Genomic DNA, 12962 nt, shown 5'->3' on the forward strand with positions numbered 1-12962 from the left:
GGGTAAGTATACCGGAAACACCCCCAAACACTATTAGTTTTACATTTATTGAAAATGAGGGAGTATTATTGCCGACTTATTTTTTTTACTTATAAAATTTGAAAAGTGGTTTGGATTAGTTTTATTGTAAAATAAAAAATGGGTATATTTTACTAAAAAAATGTGATGTATTTTCATGTACCACTAAAGCTATTTGTCTACTTTATTTTGAATTTTAGGATACCTGAGTACAAAATCAATAAATAAGTTCACAAAATTTAATTAAAGATGTGGAACTTACCCGATGCGGAGGAGCTGAGATGGAATGGGATGCAAGCAATGTACTTATTTCTTTTTCCTTACTACTATGAGCGACCATAATTGAACTTTCCAAAAAATTTGCCCATTTGGTCTTTTCTATTGTCTTGAACAGTCAGTGTACAAAAATGCTTGTTATTCCTACATGTCATGTTAATGAAGTGATGGGATTTTCTTAAAAACAACTCTCGGCTGCCGGTCTACTGCAAACAAATATTTATAAATTACCAAAAAAATCTCAATCCCAGCCTGTCTTAAATTGTTTCATTTCAAATACAACTAAAACAAAAATGCTAATAAAAGAAGGAAAAAAAAGGCTAGTACTCATGAGTCATGAGCATGAAGAAGACAGCACACCAGAAATAGAATAAAGCAATCACTTTTCTTAGTCAAAATTTCCAAAGAAAAAAAAGAAAGGGGTAAAAGATTATAATACCAAAAAAAAAAGTAAGTAAATGGGTTGGTTGAAAATGATAAAATTGAGATGAGCAAGAAGCCCATTATTGCATGTGCAGCCCAATCCCACAATTGAAGCAACAGAAAAAGACATTATTTATAATTAGAAAAATACAGAAGTCATGTGGCATGTGTGTGTAATTATCGTCACAAATACACCGCTAAGCTATAAAACACACACACACACACACACACAGTTGCTTTTGCAGTCTTTTCCTGCATATCTCCAATCTCAAGCATAAGCTTTATATGTGTATGCTTATATTTTATATGTTACTTTACAGATAATGCAATGTTATCGCCTCCATTTTGTATAGGATTCATTCATCTGGATCACAGGCTCTCACATTCAAGGTGCTTTTTCCTTGATTTTGTTTCTTCATTTCCTGATTTTTGTCCAACTAGATTTGTAATTGTAGGATTCAGTATTTTTTTAGGTAATGCATCTACTTTGATATGTAGGAGCTTGATATTCTTTTTGTTTGTGAATCTCAATCAATGCATTGTGAAATTAAATGACACGATCGCTTTTCTTTTCATTGATTCAATTCTGAGTTGATCTAATGTCGGTGCTGTATTATGCTTTAATCATTTGGTGAAATTCAACGGAAATAACTGAAGTGAGTGGATTGATTTATAGTTTTGTTTTGTAGTAGCAGTTATAGTGTGATTTAGAATGAAAGGAGGATTGATTTTTTGTTGATCGTTTATGGCCTTGTTTTACCAGATTCCTTCATTTTTGTATAATACCATAGCTTGGGAAGGAGCAAAGATGTCGAGTCATTGGTGTTATAATTGCCAGGAACCTGTTTGTCTCACGGGCCCCAATCTGGTTTGTGCCAACTGCGAAAGAGGTTTCGTTCAAGAGCTCGATGATGCAATTAGTACGAACGCCCCAAGGCCGGGGTATATGGAAGCCCTCTCGAATTTCCTCAGGCACCAAAGGGCGGAGCCGATTGATGCCAATTCACTCCTCGTGTTTAGTGGAGACACGCCGGTTAGAATGCCTGGCATTTTGGAGTTTCTCAATGAAACTCTTGGTTTCAGACGGGAAACCGGGGGTGACTATTTTGTAGGACCGGGAGTCGAGGAGTTTCTCCAACATGTCACACAGAGTGATCAGCGCGTGCCTCCCCCGGCCTCAAGATCCTCCATCGATGCCTTACCAACCATCAAGATTTTGAAGAAGCACGTTCGTGCTGACTCCACCTGTGCTGTTTGCAGAGAGGATTTTCAACTGGGATCTCCGGTGAGGAAGCTACCGCGCAAGCATTTGTACCACTCAGATTGCATAGTACCCTGGTTAGAACAACGAGCTTCGTGCCCAGTCTGTCGCCAGGAGCTGATCACTCAGCAACTAGGCAACGACTGCAATAGTCACAACTTGTGGGGCCAAATCCGAAGAAGCAGAAGGTGGAGCAGGAGATGGAGTCGGAGAGAGGAAACAACAGCAGCAGCAGAGAGTCAGGGAACGCGAAGGAGGAGGTGGTCTTTCTTGTGGCCTTTTCGTTCATCTCGGTCCAATTCTAACCGTGGTGAGACAGTCGAACCAATCCCAGTTCCATACCATGAACATAACCAGCATGAAGACTACTCGTACTGGCCTTTTGAATATTGATCTTTATCAATAACAACAAATCCTGCTGTGCTGTCCCTTCACATTATTTGTGATCCTAGTATTCATCATCCACGCGATAGAATAAATGTGTGGACATGTTCAATCTTCATCATTGTAATTTATTCATCTGCACATTGCCTTTTTTGCATTATTATTATCACTTCCATTCATTTTCATATTTCCATTTCAGAAAAATGTAGAGTTGGGGATACGATACCACAGTTTTATCGTGGTTAAAATCTAGAAATTAGAATAAAATATTCAGCATAGGAGCAGCTGAGAGTGAATTGTTGAAGAAAGAAAGGTAGGAGCTAAAGTACTACTATAATTCAGTATAGCAGAAGATGTATAAAGAATTAGAAGCTCAGCCAACCACCGCGGGAGTAGATATTTATACCATAGCAGGACTCCTCATTGGCACCATAGCAGCAACTGATGGTAGCGACTGAGCAGGATCACGTGCACCAGTGATAAGTCTCTTAAAATAATTCGAAAGACGGTCAATATCCTTGCACATTCGATTGCATAAACTAAATCCCTGCGGATAGAGACCTATGTACTCATGCTGAGGATTAGAATCATATACTATGTAAGTCAAGACGAATAAGCCAGGATGCTCATGAGATATTCCAAAGCAATATACACTTTTACTACGATCCTCAGCCTTTTCAATTCTGAGGAGCTCTTCAATTTCACTTCTGGTACCCGTCCGGAACTTCCGGTGATTCAGCATTGACTTCAAATGAGCTACCAGTGGATCCACATAACGATCCATTACCTGCATGAAGGGTTAATCAAACTCGCGTGCTTACAATGAAAGACAATATCAATCTGGAAATGGCGTATAAACATATTTTATTCAGTTAACACAACATCATAGCCAATCATCAGTCAGTCTCCAAAATAACAGCTCTTGTAAATCACCTCATCAAGATCTTCAAATGTGTCCTTTCTGATTTTCAGTGTTTTCCCTATTCGAAGCAAGCTGGTGATATCCCCGTGCTCTTTTCCACCTTCTTCAATGAGAGTGTTAGCGTATACCCCATCATAAACTTTCATCGTCAATGTAAAAAATGATGGTCCACGAGAACTAGGACGTATGACACTTTCACCAGGATCCTTGTCAGCCAAAAACTGTTGAGAGGAATCAAAGGGTGTCACAACTCAAAAGACATAGAAGTATTGAAACAGGAAGAGTTAGTAGCAATGCAGTAAGCTATTACTACAAAATATTGTAAATGCATTTTTGGCACAATATCACAATTTGGACGCAATAGAATGAAGCCTCACCAGTTACGAATTACACTTCACATGCGAATGTACCTTAGATTAAGAGGTGATCATCACACCAAATCAAATCTAATAAAAACGATTATGCACTCCAAATTCCCAATAAATAGCAGAACACATAAGCAGACCCACAAATGAATCACGAAAGACTACTACAGAGGATTACAACAAACCTTTATCGCTGCATCAGGCGTTATATTTTGGAAGTGTGGGTGAACGATCATCCTCGGCTTGAAACGCTTCTTAGCAAGCTCCTTCTCCTTGCGAGCTTTTTCCTGCACAGTTTGCAAAGTGCTGCGTTCTTCATGGTAGTAAGGATCTGTCATTCTGTGACTCTGATATCGGCTACTCCTCATATCACTTCCTCTACAAGTTAAAAACACCTGATAGCGGTTCTTCTGAATTGATTTAATTCTGCAAGTCAAAATATCACCATCGCGCAGTTTATTGCTTAAATCATGGATATTCCTCCAATCATCCATATAATCCTCCTTACTGAGGATGCCAGTTAATCCAGATTCAAGGACACAACTTGCTCTCTGAGCTTGTACGTTTCGAACCGTGGCCTGCACAATTCTTCCTTCAGAGAGTGCCTCTTCAGTCTCTCCGGTGATCATGTGAAACAGCTCATCCTGACATGGTTCTGCAAATGGACTACGACGATCCTGAAAGCCTTCCATCAATTCCAATCTAATATCATTAAGGGTTTCTTTCTTGTTCAGATGATTTTTCTGTTCAGCATATTCATGAACATCTACAGCTCTCAGTAAATGTGGTTTTTCCCTGACATGCTCGATTGCCATTTCCAGGACATCGTCGTCATCATTTGCTTCATCATTCCCATCCTCCAGATAAATATCCTTGGCCAAATCTTGTGCGAGAATGTATGATTCCGGATGAACTCTGGTGTCATCTAACAGATCAATAAACTGACTACTACTGGAAGTCAATCCGCTACGTCGCACTCGGAGGAAGCCAACTGCATTAATAAAAACTTTTTTTCCAAGCCCATGAGATTGCAACAGGTCTTTCCTAGTGAAGATGGCACCTGCTCTTACTAGGGACCTCTGGAGAGAAGCTGCTTTTCTGGGACCAAGCCCAGAAATAAATTGTAGAGGGGCAAATAGCCATTCATGACTGGCGGCCAAATTAATATCAAGGCCCACCTGGTTAGTTACATCAACCATCACTTGTTCAACCATTCCATACTTCTCATCAGGAGTAAGAAAGTTCTCCAAAGGATTAAGCTTCCAAGATAATATCTCTTTACCCGGCCCACACAATGTGGCAACCATTGCTAATGGGTTCTGAAGATGACGTCCAAGACCCACAGCACGTCTAATGATACCTGAAATGGGGGAGGGGGGGGGGGATAAGTAAGCTGAAAAAAACAACACAGAGAAACTGGCATAGTACTATGGAGGCAGCAAGATCTACATGAAGTGTGGCAAAAGGGACAAGTTATCATGCAAAAGAATTCAATATACCTTCTTGTGAAGGAAGCTGATCAACTGAGATGCATGAATTTTCATACAGATGCGGAAGAGATTCATCGCAAAAGACAACATTCAGATTATCCATCTCATGGCCAACATCTCGAGGATTATCTTCCACCATCTTGAACATTATCTGATGACAGAATGGGCAATAATATAAAGAGTCACCTCAGATACTTTTCAGAGGTAATGAGAAAGGAATTCAAAATAACAGGAATAGAGATGTACTTTATACAAATATGTGATAATAAGAAACATAAAATTAATGCAACTGTTTACCTCATATATGTCATCCTTCAACCGTGTACAAGACAAATTAGTAGCTCCTAAAACTACAATATGTGGTTGATGGTCCATCATAAACTTTCGCACTCTCTGCTGATCATTTCTTTTACGTTGCTGTTCATTGCCACTTTGGCCGCGAATGCTGATGGAACCAGCATGCAATACATCCAAAACTTCTCCAGATGAATCCAACATCACAAAGGTTGTCGCTGGCTTTCCAGGGCCCCAACAGCAAGCCATAACCCTGGGCGCAGTTTCTTCATCAGAACTGACATCATTTTCTTTCCGTTGATATGGTGCAACAGATACTTTATCCCACAATAGCCTCCCATAATCTGAGAGCAGCCATGATTTCGCTCTACTTGTCAGCAGTGATCTTGCTTCTTTTTCCATTGAAGGAAGAAGAAAATTGTTTAATGCATCATTAAGAATCAGTTTCCTTTGCTCATTCCATAACTGAGCAGATTTACTTACACCATCACTCAAATAATAATCATTTGAGTCGCTTATTAACTTATCAAGGACTACTTCAGGCAGCTTGATAGAAACTTGCAAAAGCTTCTCCTTCTCAGCTTTCTGAATCAAAAGCCATTGAGCATCCTCAAATCTGTTAAGTGGTTTGTCCCTCAACCACTTAATTCTATAAAACTGGTGAAAAGAATCAATAGCTGTGTTTCCATCAGGTGTAGGACTAGCTGACACTACTGCGTTGTCCATAAAGATACTGCGTACATGTTTCCGAACACAGGGTTCAAAGCTAATCTCAACTGCGGCCTGTTTTATCATGAGAAGTTAAAGAATACAGTTTAAACTATATAACATCCATCCCTGCATAAAACAATTACCAAATAAGAAAATTTCTCCATACCATGTGCCTTGCACCTTTCAACACCGCTTGAGGTGTCTCAAACATTGTACAAGTGAAATTAGAAGCCATTTCCTCTGGTGTTTCCTTAGCATCCTCCAATTCATCCATTCTCTGGAAAGAACAAAGTCCACTTGATCAAACCATAAAAGAAGGGCTTCACAAATAAAATTCCTACCATTTTCTCCAGAGATATCTGCAAACCAAATTGCTCAGAGCTGTAACCAAATTTGCTTGCAACCTCCCACAGTCCAGCTTTGCTACAAATGCTGTAATGGGATTTTCTCTTTGGTCTTTTAAACTGCCCTTCATCTAGGACAGCTTCCCCTGTACGGAAATGCAAATTAAATTTTGAGTCTACATCATCAACTTCTCTTTCTGAATCAACAGCTTCGAGCGACTTAATGATTGATTGAAAGAGCTGTTCATTTAATCTTAGGCATGTCTCATCGTACACTCTTCTTTTCTCTTCTTCAAACCGCTTAGTGTAGTATGACTGAAGAGCTTTTTTTCTTTTCAGAAGAAGAAGCCACTTCTGATCCAAGTCGTGAATTGCCCAAAGCACCTGCAGCACAATGACAATACTACTTTTAGTGTCTCCATAAAGTCGCAAGCTGGTCCTCTATCTATAAAGCATTGAAAGTCAAATGCACAAATTACAAACAAAATTTTCTAACATGAAATTATCTTAGCTACTGCATAGGTTTTCATAAATAACCAAGCACAATAGTGACAAGCAAACATATCGATGAAAGGGAACAAGACTTTTGGACTTAAAATAGTTACTACCACTAAGCCATGGTTAACAGGAGATAGAAGAACAATGAAAAAGCAATTAACATGAAATGTGCACCTGGTGCCACTTCAGTGCAGGCTTTTGGTTAATATCATTTTCAATGCCAGCTTCAGGTTCAGTTGGATCCTTTAAAAGGCTTAATATTTCCTCTTTCCTGTACATAGCAATGAATGGGACCTACAATATGGATATAAATAGGTCAGCAAACAAATAGGAGACTTATCCTGCATTGTAGTCATTTAATATGATATGAAGTAATTAACGATAATAAAAAATTTTCGTACAAAAACATACATCTAACTTCTGAACATGAATCAACTCTAAGAATCTAGCTATATGCCGCTTCATCTCATCATGAATACCACTCCTGTTGAAAAAAGGTAGCACACCACTGACAAGTTGATTGCATATCCACTCGGTCTCCATTTTGACACTGAACTCATCTGTTGGGGGGTGGCCTGCACTTCCCTCAGATATCTACATAGAAAGGTATGAATTTACTACCATAAACATAGCATATGATCACAGATATGCCACAAGATACTCAGTATACCTGTATTCTTTCAGGAATATCGATTTCCCGAATTTGATCATCCTTTTCTGTCATGTACTTTTCAGAAAGTACACTAGGATCAAACTGATCTTCAAGACTCCTTTCGCTAGTTTCACCAAACCTGTCCCTCACATCTATCTTGCGAAGCCTAAGCAGGTCTTCAACATCACCAAAAATTTCATGCGCTTCCTGGAGTGCAGATGAAGAAATCCCTGGGCGCTGTCTGCTTTTCTTTGGTTTCTTTCTCCTGCATACAGATGTGAAATATTCATTTACAGATAACAACATAAAATCTAAAGCCACATATACAAATATAAGGTCTGTGGACATACCTCACAGGGGCTCCGTGCTCATCAACTTCTTCTTCGTCAACAATAAAATCAGCCATCTCATCCTCCTCGCCAATGTCTGTATCCTCTTCTTCTTCAAGCTGTCCATCCTCCTCTGCAATATCCTCAAGAGGTTGCCCTATGATAGTTGAGAAAACCCAAGATCAAGGATAATCCTGTAGTTCTAAATGCTCATTGAAGGAAATACTTGCACTGGTAATTTTTACCATAATCATCACCAAACAAGCTATGCTTGAGCTTCTCCTCTCCAGTACGCCTGACCTTCCCACTTCCATTAAATTCTTCTTCATTGAAAAACCTGGACGGATCTTCTTCTGCATCCTGTCTAGCCTTTTTCAGTCTCTTAAACTTCTTACTCTCCTGATAATTAAAAAAAAAACTCAAAATCCAGAGTAAAATCCAAGATTTCCTGCAGTAAAAAATTGAAAGCATAAATGCTGAAAGACTATAAAAAGGACAAAAGATGATGAACTGACGAGCTTTGGACGATTGACAGATATATTGCTTTCCTGGAGGAGTTCGTAATCATCCTCATCAAGCATGAATTGATCCCTATGTTCAATCAATTGATTATCATGAGAACATAAATAAGCTGTCTCTGTCTGTAATGGTGAAAAGTTTTATAACTACAATCTACCAAATAAAAGATGCCTCGTTATTGAGAATAAAAGTAACAACCTTTTCTTTCGTTTCCTTTTCTTCTGCTCCTCATCACTATCAACTCGATCTTCTTCCTCATCCTCTCCTTCCTCGATATCGTCCACAATAAATCCATCCTTTTCATATTCATCCCGTCTTTCCTCTAATAAAAAATAGAGGAGTTCCATCAGATATCCACCAAAAAAATGGAAAAACGAATGAAAAGACAAAATGGTTGGTGTCTGCAATACAATCCAAGGTGCAATTTCAGAACAATCCCACCGAGCCACTATTTAAAGAGCACAGCAGTCTTAACGATAATAATTGAAATATAAAACATTAGGTAATCACTCCAAGAACACATATATGATTTCTATCCAAATCCAGATCATGATTTATATCCCTCAACCCCCAAAAGCATGAAGTGTACTTTTTAATTGCATGTACTAGTACCCTCGTCGTGCTTCAGCCAAAATGTTTTTAATCCAATTTTAGTAACGAAAAGAATTAGGTTTGTTAACTCACTCAAAACCGATGTTTTTTTTCTAGAATGCAAGAGAGGAACCACAACATAATTTCACAATATCAACACCCCAAAAAGCTTTCGGGAATACGAGAGAACAAAAAAGGGCGTACCATCATCTTCTTCATCGTCATCGTTACGATCACCACCTCGGTCTCCATAAGGCACCTCGTCTCTTTCTTCTTCTTCGACTCCAATCTCATCTGCAAATAGCGATTAACACGGAAGGACCCCCAATTAGCTCAACATATCAAGTACACCCGAAATTTCGACAAAATACATTAAAAAAAACCATTGAGGAAAATCGTACCTTCATCGTCGGAGATCACATTTTTGCCGGCCATTGAGGTGAAATCGCAAAAACTGCTTCAGGAATGAGGTGAAACCCTAGAGGCGTAGTTAAAATTTTACGCACAATTTTAACGCGAGCGTTGGAAAAATGGTTTTAAATTTTAAAAATATAGTACTAGATAACAATTTATTCTACAACCACAATATAAAATTCAACAAATTTCGAAATGATGAGAATGTAAATATAAATGTAAAATAATGAAGCATGCGACAAAATATTAATTCGTAAATTTTGAAAAAGTTATTTTAAATAACGTTAACAAAAGAATTATGATATTGATATCACTAAAATTTCTTTGACATTCAATCCATCCACTCACATAATTTAAACGAAATCGTTCGAATTAATAGTTACGTTAATGACAAGATATGTGTATCGTACAAATTTACAAAATATATTCGTCATTACAATCAACCATAATTAACTATATTGTAAAATATATGTTCTATATAAAAGTTATAAATTATTAAAAATCATGCGATATAGCACTTCATAGTCTACAAACACATTAATACAAATAAGTTCGATTATTCTTTCCATCGATTCTTACTCATATTTAATTTTATATTTCTAATAATCAGAATTACCAACTTAACAATGATTCAATAATGCAAAATCCAAACTATTATAGATAAGAGATAACAACTTGCAATAAAAAGACAATCTAACGAATTTTTCACAAACTCTCTTAAGTTCTCACCTGTATTTTTAATCAAAATTAGAGAAAACAAAAATAATTTATTAATCATATAACATGTGCAAAAGGCAGTAGAACTAGCCATAATCAATATACAAGCATATAGTTCATGACATCATTAGTTCTCATGTATGTCGGGTTATGATCTTTATGGAAATTTTCAAGTAAGATTTCTTCTTTTTCCACAATATCATAAATGAAATGAAATCTAACATCCACATGTTTGACTCTATCATTAAAATTTTGATTTTTTGCAAACTTTGAATATGTATAAGTTTTGGGAGAGATTTTAAATATTTATGAATCTTGGGCAAATTTTTAAATATTTTTAAAAAATATAAATTATTTTTGGAGCCAAGAACGTGTAGTAACTTTTATTAATAGTTAATAGGTGGATATTGTGCCATTAATAAAACAATGTAACAGCTGATTCTGTATTAAATTGCATTTAATTCAATTAACTCTCCATTTTGGATCAATCAAAGTACTTTAATTTGGTGATAATTGTTAATAAAATTACCTCCCATTCATGAACTTAATGAATCATATGTTAATAACTGAAATTAGACCATTATAAAATCAAATTAAACCTGTCCCTATGCAATTAGTTTCATGTACTTAATGGCACACGTTGAAGAGACTTTTGGAACCTTTATTGTTTTTATTTAAATTTGGAGAAGTTAAAAAGTTATATTAAATTTTATTTTTTTCTTGGTCTATAAATATATGACATGGTAGTTATGATTACACTCACTCAATATCTTATTTTCTATTTCTATTACATTCGTCATTGAATTTCTATGGTTTCATCTTCCAAATAAACTTTATTCCATGGTTTCTATAAGCGTGACCAGTGGTGGACGCAGAAATAAATTTTGGCAGGGGCTTCCTTAAAAATTTTCATACTCCCTCCGTCCCCTAAAAATAGAAATTCTTTTGTTTTTTTGTCAGTCCCCTAAAAATAGAAACTTTCCCTTTTAGGAAATTTTTTTCTCTCATTAAGGATCCATTTTCCACTAACACTTTTTATTTCTATTCATTTCTTATTTTACCAATTTTGCATTAAAATTCGAGCAGGTGAACAATGGGACATTTATTCATGGATGAATATAATTTTATATTAACAAAAAGAAAAATAAAATTGTTGTGTTTGTTTTGCTAAAGCATTAAGTATCTAACAGTATTACATAAAAAAATGCATAATTATCTCGTAAATTTTAAAATTTGAATATAAATATATGAACTTTTGATTTTTATAACTTTTCTCCTAGATCTAAAATCAAAACATAGGTGGCAAATTAAAGCTTATGTGGCAATCAAAGCTACACAAATATGTTCATATTAATTAAAAATATGAATTTGAATTTGTGAACTATGACAAAAGAAAAGGAAAAAACTGACCTGGCCTAACCCATTAAAGTGGTAAAGAAGACAAGTTGTAATTCTCGTTTGAAATTTGTGGGAGAAAAATTCAATAATTTTTTGTTCTACCGTTTGGAATAAATTTAAATGGAGTGTGGCTGTATAAGGGAAAAACTTTTTTAGTTTTCGGTAAATTACGTTGTTCAATAGAAAAATGTTTCTTGCAAATTTAGGAAACAATTTTTAAAGTTTTATTATTATAAGTAAGATCATTAAAATGTAGTTACACTTGCAAGATCGTGCCACCGTTTAACTAGGGAATAGGGATTCACTTTTTCAATATTATTATCATATTGTATTCATTCAAGTTTAACAACTTTTATTTATTTCTATCTTCTTCTTCCCATTATATGCGGTTGCCATGGTTCCAAGACGTTTTCTCGGTGATTTTATTTTTTTCAGCCCCTCCTTCCCATTAAACCCAAAGATATTAGCTTGGGAAGGGCTTAAGATAATTTCTAAGAAAGTTGAAATTTTTTATAGTATAAATTTATTATAAAAAAAAAAGTTTGGGAGGGGCTTAAGCCCCTCACCCCCTCCACTTGTGTCCGCCACTGAGCGTGACTGAATAGTTTTGATTAACTCTCATTGTTTATATAACTGCTTGAATTATATACACTACGTGAATTATGGTGTTGGAGGCAATTATATATGCATAAACATTTTATGTAAGTATGAGATTTGTAGTTTATTTCGAGAATTGATATTGAATTGTTAACGTCTTCTTCATTTCTATTATAGATCTAAATATTAAAAAATAATATGCCTTCTGAGATAATGAAATTTGATGTCGAATCGTCAGTTGGTCGAAAATAAGGAAGAAATGGATTGAGGTGTAGGTTGGGGCGAAAGTAGCTACTGAGATAAAAAAAAATGAACGGATGAATGAGGAAGCAAATGTGACAATATGTTTATGTTTTGTTAAGGTTTCTTTTTTTTTTTAATTTGCAGTGACTATTTTTATGCTTAGAGTTTTAAGTGTTGGGCTTTGTTTTAAAATAATTTTCATGCACAATAACCTATCATTCTACGGACGAAATATATCATTTTATAAAATAGAATATTATTTTATGGATTAAAAGTATCATTCTATGCATGCTGAAAAAATATCATTTTATAGTGTATAAATATCATTTTTAGTTAAAATGATATTTTTGACCCATAAAATGATAGGTTATTAGGTTATCACCATAAATATGGTTATCATTTTAACGCACCCATATATATATATATATATAGGGGAGCACTATTCTCCTTTTCCACTCTAAGATCCTTTTCTCTTCTTAATAATAACCGTTAGATCCTTCCAATCAACGGACCACG

At 35.9% G+C, this 12962-nt stretch overlaps 2 protein-coding genes across 2 annotated transcripts; one reads left to right on the forward strand and one right to left on the reverse strand.

Moving 5' to 3' along the window:
* The first annotated feature begins 907 nt into the window (after nucleotides 1-907).
* On the forward strand, nucleotides 908-2503 carry LOC121795799 (probable E3 ubiquitin-protein ligase RHC1A). The gene is made up of 2 exons (XM_042194412.1): nucleotides 908-1107; nucleotides 1481-2503. The coding sequence occupies exon 2, from the start codon at nucleotides 1526-1528 to the stop codon at nucleotides 2369-2371; it is 846 nt and encodes a 281-aa protein (XP_042050346.1). The 5' UTR covers nucleotides 908-1107; nucleotides 1481-1525; the 3' UTR covers nucleotides 2372-2503.
* A 70-nt stretch (nucleotides 2504-2573) lies between these two features.
* On the reverse strand, nucleotides 2574-9619 carry LOC121795797 (transcription elongation factor SPT6 homolog). Its single transcript, XM_042194410.1, has 16 exons — nucleotides 9479-9619; nucleotides 9282-9371; nucleotides 8685-8808; nucleotides 8483-8558; nucleotides 8213-8366; nucleotides 7989-8124; nucleotides 7657-7903; nucleotides 7398-7580; nucleotides 7161-7280; nucleotides 6486-6872; nucleotides 6311-6421; nucleotides 5437-6216; nucleotides 5149-5290; nucleotides 3835-5009; nucleotides 3296-3505; nucleotides 2574-3149 (listed from the first exon to the last, which is right to left on the reverse strand). Exons 1-16 carry the CDS (start codon nucleotides 9510-9512, stop codon nucleotides 2763-2765), a joined length of 4356 nt encoding a protein of 1451 aa, XP_042050344.1. The 5' UTR covers nucleotides 9513-9619; the 3' UTR covers nucleotides 2574-2762.
* Between the last annotated feature and the right edge of the window lie 3343 nt (nucleotides 9620-12962).

Source organism: Salvia splendens, chromosome 3, assembly GCF_004379255.2.
Source record: "Salvia splendens isolate huo1 chromosome 3, SspV2, whole genome shotgun sequence".
Lineage (NCBI taxonomy): Eukaryota > Viridiplantae > Streptophyta > Magnoliopsida > Lamiales > Lamiaceae > Salvia > Salvia splendens.

Coding starts and splice junctions, on each gene's coding strand:
- LOC121795797 (XM_042194410.1), bottom strand. CDS start 9,512: ATGGCCGGCAAAAATGTGATCTCCGACGATGAAG. Junction 7,281..7,397: donor TTCATGTTCAGAAGTTAGAT/GTATGTTTTTGT, acceptor TCCATATTGTAG/GTCCCATTCATTGCTATGTA. Junction 3,150..3,295: donor CATTTGAAGATCTTGATGAG/GTGATTTACAAG, acceptor CCCTTCATGCAG/GTAATGGATCGTTATGTGGA.
- LOC121795799 (XM_042194412.1), top strand. CDS start 1,526: ATGTCGAGTCATTGGTGTTATAATTGCCAGGAACCTGTTTGTCTCACG.